Source organism: Gambusia affinis, linkage group LG02 (genome assembly GCF_019740435.1).
Source record: "Gambusia affinis linkage group LG02, SWU_Gaff_1.0, whole genome shotgun sequence".
NCBI lineage: Eukaryota > Metazoa > Chordata > Actinopteri > Cyprinodontiformes > Poeciliidae > Gambusia > Gambusia affinis.
This window is the reverse complement of record NC_057869.1, coordinates 8,668,686-8,681,511: the sequence shown is the minus strand read 5'-3', so window position 1 is coordinate 8,681,511 and position 12,826 is coordinate 8,668,686. Positions and strand designations below refer to the sequence as shown.

General features: G+C 39.1%; 1 protein-coding gene across 4 annotated transcripts in view; it reads right to left on the bottom strand.

The window, feature by feature from the left end:
• LOC122819927 (transcription initiation factor TFIID subunit 4-like) overlaps positions 1-12,826 on the bottom strand; it is a 98,930-nt gene that overhangs the window by 62,530 nt on the left and 23,574 nt on the right. For all 4 annotated transcript variants that reach the window (XM_044096996.1, XM_044097005.1, XM_044097017.1 and 1 more), the window contains 3 exons: positions 12,500-12,575; positions 11,474-11,588; positions 1,865-2,034 (listed from right to left, as the gene is read on the bottom strand). In XM_044096996.1, coding sequence (XP_043952931.1) covers positions 1,865-2,034; positions 11,474-11,588; positions 12,500-12,575 — 361 coding nt within the window. The remainder of the gene's footprint in view (positions 1-1,864; positions 2,035-11,473; positions 11,589-12,499; positions 12,576-12,826) is intronic.

Genomic DNA, 12,826 nt, shown 5'->3' with positions numbered 1-12,826 from the left:
AAATAAATTTGTATAACTCTCAAGTTGTAAACCATCATAGATGATGACACTGTACATTATCACACCCTCTTGATACCCATCACCGCGTATCACTATAATCAGGGAACTGATTGACTGCTGTTACTAGGGATATGTTCAATGGAGGTGAAGCATAGAAAAATAATGCAGCAAAGATCATCTGGGTAAGAAAGCAAACATGTGAAGAGTGCTGACTTCTGATTATCCCCTAAACTGTTGGAAATAATTTTTGCCTCAGGACTATAAAACAACTGATGTCTGAATCCATTAGCCAGAAATCTGGGTGGTTGTAGGTTCAGGTTTGGGACTGATTCTATTCATCTAATCCATTTTTCCTGTAGGACAGTTTAAAAAAATCTTAATATATACAACTGAATATCATCAAAATAAAGATGATGGGAATATATCATCTTTATGTTGATATTTTGTTTCATTGGTCATTTTAGTCCAACGTACACAATAAGCTGTCATTTGTGATGAAAAGACAAGCTAGCTATGGCATAATTACCTACAGTTAAACTCAGAAAATACCAAAACTCCTATTATTGCCCCTGAGCACCGTCAATTTGCCAGAAAGACCTTGGTGAATTAAGCTCTTCTGTTCAGTAAAGTCTTGGAAACCTTGCTGTTAAGTTTGGCTCCACTATGACTGTGGAGTCATTAGAGACAATAAAGTCCTGCTTTTTCCAACACAGAAACATCACTAAGCGTTTAACAGCTGAAACACTGTGTACCATCGGTTTTAAAATGCACTAAAACAGACTAAATCAAAACATCACCACTATGTTTAATTCCTTTAAAAACAACCTATTTTAGTCAGGGGGACAGTATGAGAGTCACTCTTCAGAAGACAAACCCATGAAGTATTTATGTCTGTGCCCGAGGTCCAGTAAGTTCAGTCAGCCACTGAAGAATTGATTAAAGGAGGTGAAAGAATTGTTAGGTGCAGCAAATTCAAACCACGTACAAACAAGAGAATATTCAGCCTCCGCTATGGAGGGAGTCAAAATCATCACTGTCTTTAGTCATGACACTAAATACAATCTGTCCCATGAAAAAAATGGCTAAAGACAGAGGTTCTAAAAGAGCTGCAGAAGATTATTTTGAATATTTATCAGCATGTTAGGAAAACCAACAGAAACCTTTGATTTATAAGAATTTGGAGTTGCTCTGAGAAACCAACCTGGATGAATTTCTTCTTGATCAACGCTTATCAGTAATTTGAGAGTCACAATCTTTTTCAAATCTTTTTTCCATTCAGTGAACATACTACGCTAGCAGCTACTACCTTTTTTTTATTTTTTATTTTTTTTTTTTTTTTTTACAAAAACACTCTTCAGAGTGCCTCCTCATACTGAGGGGAGAAAAAACACAATTAGCTATTTCAGCATCAGAGAGGTACTCAAAATGAAATGTTTAAATTACATATCTGCAGTTTATTTAGACTGCAGCAAAAGAGAGTAAGACTGTTAGACACAGGAAGGCTTGAATGTGTTTCAGCCAATTTCCTCTGTTTTATCCTCTTTGCAGCATAAACTTTCTGGATTTCTGTTTGAAGCATTTAGAAAATCTCAGAGCTGAGATAAACATTTAGTTTGTCTGGAACTTACATCAGGAGATCCTGTTTTCTTTAAAGATATAAATGCTTACTGTGCAAATTCATGTTACAAGATGCAACTCTGACATTTTGGTGTTATTCTTACATCTTCTTATGTTCTATCTTCTAATTTTATAAGGTTCTTAAAATTGGCTTTATTTCCAGGTCAAATGATTCACTAAAACTGCAGATCAAAATTTGACCACTTCAGTCTTGTGTTGCACGGTGGATGATGTGAACAGATCTCACCAGTTTCCAGGATTCGTCGATGTAGCAAACCCGGATGGAGAAAGGCCTCATCTTTACACGACCGGATCTGAGTTCCCATCAGCTCAGAATTGGTTGCAAGTATTCTGGCGCTCTCCTCATTCAGATTCACCCCGGCCATGGAGGCCACATCATTGATGTCATCATCGTCTCTGTAAAATTTGAGATTAAAACTAACTTTAGGCATTTATGTTAGTTACAGATGTATACTTAAAAACATAATTCCAGGAGAACAAACACCAAAAAGACACTGATAAAGGCTAAATACTAAGAGAATTACAGGATTTAAGCTAGTAATACAGTGCCCTCCTCTGATACCGACACCCCCAACAACATATACAAAATCCTTAAAAATCATTCTGTTATGGGGCTTTGGTGACTCCACGATGTCCTCCTTTGATGTTGCTCTCTAACAGTGAGGATTAGGGATTTTCTTTGCCCCCCACCTCCAACCATGTGGTGGTTAAAAAAAAACAAGGGTCGTCATTTAGCGTCGTTTGTCACAGCTCCAGTGTTTGCAACCTTTAAATCATAACTTTGACTGCAGAATATGTACGGGGATGTAGCTATTTATGTGGCTATACTGTATATTCTGACCAAGGAAGTTAAACACATATCTTTCTTATGTGAATTGCATGTTCTCTTATCTTTCCAATTTTCAAAATTGGAAATATAATTGAAACTTATTTGTCCCACTACAACCTCAGACTTCAGGGTATTTCATTTATTTGGATTTATGACAAACAAAAAGTAGAGTGTAATTGGAGAATGAAAGTTATGAATATTATTTTGTTTTTTTTACCAATTGCATACTTTGGCATGCCTATTGCAATCAGCCCATTTTACTGTTATTCCCCTAAATAAAATCCCATGCTAACAGACAGAGTCTCCCAATGTGTTATTAAATCTCAGTATAAATCCAGTTGTGAAAGCCTCAGAGGTTTGTTAAAGGACCAAGAAACACACAAGGTAAGATAGATAAGTTGGATAAATTCAGGAACTTCAGAAGCAAGTGACAAATATTAGTCATTTACTTCACAGACATAAAAGAGTGGCAAGAAGAAACACACCATCAAACAAAGCAACAACAAGGTTGATATAAGCCATGAAGTGTTGTAAAGTTGGAATAAAAAGTTAATCTCCTTAAGAAACTTGTGAATGTTTAGAACTTGTGAAAACCAAAATAAGATAGAGAATTCTCTATTTATGGGAGACAGCAGTCGTTTTAGGCAACTAAATGCACACAGAGCGGTAAAGTAACTTCTTCTCTGGTAAGAACGACATAACGATGCCATATCTTCACATTACTAATAGTTGTTAGAGGCTGTATTGACGCGTGAAAAACCATATATCCAACATTAAAATCCTCTTTCCCTATCAGTATTCATGTCACAACATTATTAACATTTACTCCTTGGAAAAAAATATCTTAGGGATCCGTTTTTTTTCTCATGAATATTATTTGCCTGGGAGAAATTATGCATTAGTTTTTCTTTCCTTATTTTTTAGACAAGGATATACTTTGGTCATAATGGCACAGGCTTCTCATTCCAGAGTCTATTAGTGTCAACACTTAGAAAGGCGAGGAGATGAAGAGTGTTCGGAAGGAGTTTGCAGGGTAAGGATGCTCCTGAGGATTGGCAATAAATAACAGTCAACAAGCTCTATTTACACACCGCTCTGCAACACCTCCTTATGCATTTTCTTTATGCACTGATCATTCCAGTTGTAATGTTTGCCATGTTTAGATTTAGTTGGTATTTCATTTTAGCAGTAACAGGAAAAAAATAGACATACGTAATTTGTGCCGTGGTCGTTTTACTTGCAGGTTGGGACGTCAGAAACATTTCCTGTCTGTATATTTTCCTTGTGATTTGACACCATGAAAAATCCCCCTGCGATCACTATACTTGGCAAGTAAGGATTGTGATTCTGGCCTAAATTAGCAGAGCAGTGACATGTTGTGTTTACAGGACTGGCCCAAAGCTAGCAGCAGATTTCCTGAGTGTCTTTGACAGAGAGAACAAAGACCTACAGAACACACACAGGGTGGCCTCCTGCCACTCACTGGCTCAACTCAGTGGTCGTTTACGTCTGTGCCGCTGCTGTAGGTTGGTGCGTGCGCTTGTGTTGCTGTGATGTTGTGTATGCAGGTTTACAGGGTCCAAGAGTGAATTTAGGCATCTTGGAGAGTGGGCACAAACCATCAGCCAGCTCCATCCTGCTGATGCCCTACTGCTTCTCGGTACTGCCGCAGAGAGCCGATATGAAACCTGACACCACGGCGGGAGGTTGACAAAGACAATTAGAGTAGTTCCCAAAACACCACACACTTTTACCTTCTCTCTCTTCCCTCTCTTGCTTTTTTCCAACATCCTAATTAAACCTTCAGAGATAATCTACACAACATGTATGGATCTGTGTTGTACAGTATACCTGAGGATGCTGGGGGCCATATTTTCCAAGGTCAAAAGAGAGGCAGCCAGTTCAAACACTTAAAAAAAGATGAATATGGAAAGTACTACTGAATTAATGCCAAATAAAAGCTAATAAAAGTCTGCTATATCCTTGTAGCTCTGTACTCATTGAAAATATCTAACAAATATAATCCTAAGGGTGTTTTCACACTTGATAGTCTGATAAACTCTGTTTGATTGGGAACAAAAATCGTAACATTTGTTGCTTTTTTTTCAGGTGTGGTTTGCTTTCACACTGAACTGTGTCAAAAGATCAAACCCTTTGAAAAACCTGTTCCCCCTCTCACCTGTGGTGGCGCTACAACAGGAACGATTGAAATAAACAACAACTATTACTTATGTACTCTATAAATCTGCCCTTTATGTAGAAGTTAAGAAACAACAGAATAACTTCTGTTTTAAATTTTTGTTTAGTTTATCTAGAAGACCTCAACAAATTCTGCTGGATTTCACATCATTTTCCTTTGGTTTTACAATTATACACAATTTTGCATTGGTTTATCTCTACAGCATGTTGGTACAACTACAGCTGCACCTTAAATCAAACAAAATGTGCTGCTTCATTTTGAACCTTCCCCAAAAAAAATTAACAGAATGCTCATTTTTACGGTCTGGTTTCATGGTTACAAATATCAGTGTGGCTGAAATAAAATAAAAATGGCAGTGACGGCTCTTACATTAAATGAAGGGAACTAAACATTAAATTTAAAATATTCCAGATCATACCCCTGAACTAATAAAGAGGCGATGTAGTTAGCTTCCACAGAAGCTAAAGGACAACCTCTCAGTTATTGGTCAGATTTGGCTCGGGGACATGGAGCTGGGGGTCACATGAATACATATGCATGCTGTTTCCATATCAAGCCCGTGTCTCAGCCAGGGCATGCCATAGGTGGGAGGACTGAACCTGCCATTTAAAAGTGGTGGGTGTACATATGTGTGTGTGTGCGTGCGTGTGTGTGTATGGGGGTCTGTTCAGATCTTCTGTGTCCCTCACGCCCGCTAACACCCCCTCCCCGTCCCTGTGGATAAAGGTCTCTGAGCCCTTGCAGGGGGCCCCTGATTGATCCCTGTGACTAACACCCAGGCCATGCATGCTGTTGCATCTATGCTGAGAGAGATGAGCCACTGGAGTGAGGTATTCTCCTTAAGGCACCTTTAGGTTCCCTGGGCAGTTCACTGAAAATGTGCTCATGATCCGAATGGTTTCAGTAGTAGTGATGGCTAAAGAGATGCCAAACAACTCAGCAACAAGCTAACAAGCACAATGTTTAGTAAGTTACTGGAATTAATTTAGAAAACCACCCACACTTGGTTTGCACAAAATACCTGGATAGGAAAGATTTGGTTTAAAAGAAAATCTCAGAGGTGAGATGAGAGTCCTAAATCATCCTACGTGTATTTATTATATTTAAAATTCTTAGAGATCCTAAAAGAATTGTCCAAAAAAGCAAATGTGGACATAATTATTATTGTTGCTACCCATAATCCTGATCTAAACTATTCCTTACAAGATAACAGACACATTTTATTTATGAAGTTTCTTTTTCACGTAACAAGGACACCACATAGCAGCTTACAGGTCAACAGAAGACAAAACCACAAAGGCATGGTGTTTCAAATTCACTGAAAAAAGTCGAAAATATTGAGCACATGTATGGTACCTTGATAAAGTATTCATACCGCTTGAGTATTTTACATGTAGCCATGTTTAATGTATTTTATGTGCTCGACCAACACAAAATTAAAGGAAAAGGGTGCAGGGTTTGCAATTTGTTTTACAAATACAAATTTTAAAGATGGGGTATGCATTTGAAATAACCATGACTGGGTAGGTTTGTAGGTACAGACATAAGATAACCAAGCTTAGCGTTTCAACTTACTATAATGACCCTCGGAGGCCTCACAGATCTGGCCTCTGTTTACTAGGTAGGCAGCTTCTGGATACAATTGTTTGCAATTCATACCACTTGTAAAGTGGTATGAATGCAAATCTATGAATGGATTCCATCACATAAAATCCCAGTAAAATCAGTGATTTTAAAATCTTTACAAAGTTTAAGGGGTATGAATACTTTTGCAGGGCCATGTACCATGTTTATATTCTGTAGGAAAACACACAGTTGTATGTACACCCTGTAGAACAAGGTTGGATTTGTGGGACTGAAACTGAGCTTGGCGTTTGGCAAAGGGCTAAGGGCCTCGGCTGGCTCGCCAGTGATTACAGCGGATGTTGAGTGTTTACAGAGGGAGAAGGGTGGTGGGGCGGGGGGCACGGAGACAGCTGCTTTCACTCTGCACTGTAAACCACACACACACGCACACATACGTACAAGCACTTACACAGAAGGCTGTAGCTACATTGGAAACCCCACAAGCCCTGCAGTGAGTATGTGTGTGTTTGTGCTACAGCTGGCCCGCTGGGACCAGAGGTTCAGAGTGACAGCCATACACACATCAGGGCCTGGCTGCAGCTGAACACGATTCAGGCTGGGTGGAAGAGAGGCTGGTGGGTGCAAACTGACCAAGCCAGCTGTCAATTTATTTTTATTACAGCCAAGTAGTAGTTGTATATTTTCATCTATTTGTTTCTGATTGTCATTGATAAGTCAAAAGACTTTTGTGAATGCACCCGTCTTTGTAACTCAGACGTTTTCGGTCCAGTATTCTTCCGTTGATCCATTTTTGAGTTGCATGAATGAAATTTTACTTGACCTGAGTATATTAAAAACTGTATATTGTGATTGCAAATATTGACATTCCTAAAACTTTTAGTAAATCAAAGTGCAAATTAAATACTTTTTGAAATTTGTCAACAAGGACTGCCACTAACGATTATATTAGTAATAAACTGTCTTGATTCTCACGATTAATCTGCAAAAAAATTGGCACATTTTGCACATTTTTCTTTAACCTCTTCAAAATGTTTTATACAATATTAGAAAGACATTAAGAAATGTAACTGTACTGCCTTAAATGCTACAACAATCCTATATGTCATGGTGTGTAGTTTTAAAGTGGACCCAAATGCAGAAAGGCAGAGGCAGCTTGTAGCTGAAGAATGTTTTAAGACAAAAAAAATAATGAAATAAACTTACAAAACAACACAGGGGACACAGGTAACCAGAGCAGAACAAAAAGAGGAATACAGAAACAAAACACGGAATGGAAACAACGGGGAGATAAAGACATTAAACAAGAGGAACCAGCAAGGAATGACTTGCTGGTTAAGTACTGAGAGGAACAAAAACCTGGGCTGATGAGCTAAAAGCTGCAAGTTTAGGGAGAAAGCAGAAGGTAGGCTGAGGAGAAAGAGAGAAAGAGGAAGTGACACAGGGGGCGAGGGTGAGCACTTAATCTTTTTTTAGCAAAGGATACATTTGCAGCTAAAAAAAAAACACTTCTGACATCAATGTGTGAAAAGGTCATCCTTTTCTGCTCCACTTATCAAAACAGTGTAGAGCTGTTTACTACTTTTTGGATTGAACTGATTTATAACTGGATAACAAAAGGTGCCTAAAAGGATATTTTGTTTTACAGAATTTGAACTGGGTGAAGCTGTATATACATGTTTTTAAAAACAAGTATATATATATACATAAACAAATGCATATATATATATAGATATATATATATATATATATATATATATATATATATATATATATATATATATATATATATATATATATATATATATACATATATATATATATACATAAACATATACATATATATATATATATATACATAAACATATACATATATATAAACATTTGACATCTTACACAGATTTAAGTAAGACAAAACAGCAAACCTAATGACATGATTAGTGGTTAGCTCATAAATCTAACCTTTGTGGGAAAATGATCATCATTTGGAAGATTCAAGAAAAAACATATCTATACGTTAAAAATAAAGTATTGACAAACCACCATCACTCTTTGAGATGACTTGACCAACCTTGCACAAGGGGCTTAAGTCTAAGTTAGTCTAAGCTTTGAGGGTGAGCTGAGGGCACACTGCTGTATTAGATTTTTAACCCAGGACAAAAGAAGTACATCACTGTGAAACAGACTGCAGTCCAATAATTGTTTCATCTCCAATAATTGTTTCATCTCAATTAGATTGTCCACATAATTGTTGGAACCCAATGTAATTGGAAAAAAATATTAATTGCACAGCCACAACACACATTCACTAGAAAATGTCTGAAACGATGAAAACATTCTGATACAGCAGGTAATAGAACACAATGAAGTCTGTGACAAAACAAAATGCAAACCAAGTTCAGCAAGTTTGTTTGGTGAGAGCTAAATCTTTATGTATTGAGAAACATATACACAAAAATAAGGCATGAGAAAACATATTTGAGCTCCAACACATTTATTTTCTTCTTTGCTTTTTATTATATTTTCTGGATCACATCAAACCAATGTTGACATCAGACGACAATAATATGAGAAAACGCAAAATCAGTCTTCGAATGAACTCATTTGCCAATGGCAAAGCCATCCCAACCAAGCTGTCACAAAGTGAAAAAGTAATCACCTCCTCCAAGTTGTTTCATCAAGTATTAATTGATATTAATTAAAATGTCTTCCAAGTCTTCTTGTCCCAATTTAAAGAAATTCAAGATGTGATGAGAAATAAAGTCATTGAGGTCAATAATAGAGATGTAACAAAATCTCGTCATACAAGGTCTCACAATATTGAAACATCACAATATCTCCAGTTAAGTCCTGCTATATCTCAAGCACTAGCCAATTGTGATTATCATGGATTTGCCGAATGAAATTGTGATAAATACTCTTAAATCACTTGTTGGGCAGCAATTAACTTCTAGGCTTGAGTTCCAATGCAAAAATCACTGTTGACCTAAACGTACAAAAAGACCCAAAGTAATCCCCAAGACTTTGAGAAAATATTCTATGAATTGACATGAAAAAAGTGTGACATTTTGGATGGTGTGTGTATTCAGGAAAAAATGTCATGTCAACAGTCAAACATGGTGATGGTGGTGGAATTCACTTAGGGAAAATCTTAAAGCAGAATGTTCAATCAGTGTCTGGTGATTTACAGCTTAAGCACACTTGGGTTTTGCAGCAGAGGTCCAACAAGCCCACCACTGCATGGCTAGGAAAAACTAAAAGGTTTAGGATTGGCCAAGTCAAAGCCTGGAGACAATAGCGATTGACGTGCTCTGGCATGGCTTTAGACAGAGCATGCTGAAAATCCTCAGGTGTGGATGTATTAGAACAACTCTGCAAAGGAGAGAGACAAAATTCCTCCATAGCAAAGTAAAAAACTCAGTGCCTCTTCACACAATCACATGATGGCAGTTGCTGGCACCAAGATTGGCAGAACTATTATTGGTTTTAGAGGGAAATTATTTTTCTCACATCTGACCAAGTTGCTTTGGATAGATTATGTTTTTCCCTCCCTTAGAAAAATCCTCATTTGTAAAACAGATTTTTCTGTTTACTAGGGGTATGTTTGTCCAATATTGAAATTTGAGTGGCAAAAATTAAAAAACAGAAGAAATCTGCAAGCAAGGCTAGAAAATAAATTATCGACATTATATATCACAACAGACATGTGATCAATATCAATAGACAAAACGTCTGATAGAATGTTCAATAATTTCACTGATCTTTGATCCAAAACCAGACAGCATTCTGGGGGATGTAGGCACAGAATAGACTAGCTTCTCAACCTCTCACAACCAGGTGAAATGCAACTAACTCACTCACTTGTTGGTTACCTAGCAACTCACTCACTTGTTGGTTACCTAGCAACTCACGCACTTGTTGGTTACCTAGCAACACCCTGTTCAGTAACTTGCACAGCAGCAGTTTAAGGTTTAGCCACTGTGTCTCATAACTGCTTAAAAATAAGCAACAATGTGGAAAACTGTGGATAAAACAGGAAATGTATTGCCACCAGTTTGGCAGTATTTCACATATTTAAAACCAAGAAAAACTAATCAATAATTATTGATATCGGCTGATAGACATAAAACGCTTATGTCGTTCAGCCATATCATCCAGCCCTCTTTGCAAGAAGCCAAGTACTGTGTAAAATGTGTTTATCAGCTGACCTTTATTAAAGGAAAATATGGTGTGTGATGTCAGGACGTGTTTCCTCTGGGACTGTAGTGCCGTGTGCGTTATTGGGTTCATGATGAAACCAGCTCGTTCGTGTGTGGTGGGCCACTGTGATCACCGCAGGGGGGAAAAGGTCATCAGTAACAAGCGAGCCTGACAGCTTAATTACCAAGGCAGCTAAAGATTTATTGGTTTATCAATCAGAGCCGAGGGCAATGCCTTTCCCCTCAGGAGACGGAGGCCATTACCATGAACCCGCTGGCCCATGTGACCCAGACTCTTCTTGCGCTGGCCCAGTCATGCTGAGGTCATCCTAAGCCTCCTGCTCCTACTCGTGTGTGAGTCCAAGCTTGAACTGCAAATATTCTTGAAGTCTTATAAGTGCACGCCAGCAGGAGTACAAACAAGATGTAAGCAATGCAAACATGTACGTTCAAACCAGCACAGAAATGCTGCACAAACAGAAAAAACACGCACAGCATAGACCACAAAGGCCAGCATGTGGGCGAGGAACCTTTTATCTTTGGAGACAAAGGCCCACCAGAAGCAGAGACAAGACCAGAGAGTGAGAGAGAAAGAGAGCAAAGCTGCAGGCATAATACCGCATGTCTGACTTAACCAAAAGGTATTTTCAGAACAGCATCCAGAATTTCCAACCATCTGGACACAATTATCTTTTTTCTAAATTAAGATTTAGCTCATTTGCAGTCCTGCCAATGACTTGTGACACTGACACAAAGAGGGCGAGTGTGAGGGTGATCTATTGGTTGGCAGTGTGTTGCTATGTGATGAGCACGAAGAGAGAAAGGACCACCGATCATCCAGCCGGCCAGGCAGGCAGGCAGGCTGGCAGGCAGGCAGCCAGGTGGCCAGGCAGGCAGCTCCAATAAACACTCATAGCCTTAGCTGAGAGAGTCGCCTGTAGTCATGGAGAGAGCTGCTTGATAAAATGCTGCCCCCATGTGGTGGCATCTGGGAATGACATGTGTTTCACACAGAGTCTGTACCTGAAAGAGCCTCCTCCGGGGTCGTTGAGCTTGTTTTTCTGATTCCCAGAGATCTGAACAGGCAGGCCCATGGGACTTTTGCCTGCTTGTATGATGGCTCCCTTCCCTATCGTTCCTGTTCAGGAGAGGGGACAAACAAAAACAAAGAAGGAGGAAAAGCTAAATAAAAAAAGAAAAGCAATATTATCACTGAAGTGTCCCCTTCTATTTGCATCAGATATCCTCCTGTCTAAGGACTACCTTTAGCTGTCTCTGTCTTCCTCACAGGGGGGTGAAGGGAAGGTGGGGGGCTTAGATGAACCAACCCAGGTTGGCGTCGCTCTGTCAATATCACTGTGCTTCAGCGGCTCTCCTTACACTCCTAAAACGCATCCTGCTCCGAGACACGTTTTTCCGGAGAGGCACAAGGACTGCCAGAGTGAATTTAAACTTGATTTTAACAGGCATGTTCCTAGCCAAGAGGCGCAGAGAAGTATTTTTAGATCTATCCCCGCATTCCAATTTACGGGCATAAAACAACCTACAGATCTTTCACTGCAGGCGATCTTTGGAAGAGGGGTAGATCAAATTTGTATGCACCTCCGATCGTACACAGACACACGCTCATGCGAAAACAGGTACACACACTCGCTCACACACATGCACCACTTGAGAGCACGCGGCTCTCTTAGGGGAGCGTTCCACTCGGTTGGTGTTGGGGGCGATATTTGCGGGCTTCTGTGGGAAGAGTGTTTGTGAATCAGTGTGAGTAAGCAGCAGCACAAATGTTTGAGGAGGCTCTATAACCGAGCAGGAAAAAGCACCTGTTCTCTCTGTAGCTCCTGTCTGTTTACACATCTTCCTGCCTACCGAGGGAACATTTACAGTTTCATTATGGCAGCCTTAACTTCAATCTATTTTGCTGTATCTCTAACTAAAATATGTGTCACCTCCCATCGCAAAGTTTCTTTTGTTATTATTTTTCCGAGGCACATGAATGCTTCAGTGATGTCCAATAAGGTTGGAGACGCCCTGAAAGCGCCTTACCTTGCGGTCTGATGGACTGCGTGATCACCATGGGCATCCGGACCGGACCACTGACAGTCCCTCCTGTCTTCACGCCCTAAGGAAAAAAACTTTATTAAAGCATTTTGAAAGAGAGATAAAAATCAGAAAGAGGAAAAGAAGGAAACTGTACAAACGTTTATTACGGCACAACTGTTTAACCACTCCTTCGTTTTATAAATGATTATTCAGCTTTTACCCTTTGCAAGAGAATAGAAATGAGAAACTGGCCACCAGCTGCTTATGTTTTATCTACTTAAATTTATCTGCAGGAACTCTCTTCGAATTAAAACAAAATTGGTGTCAAAC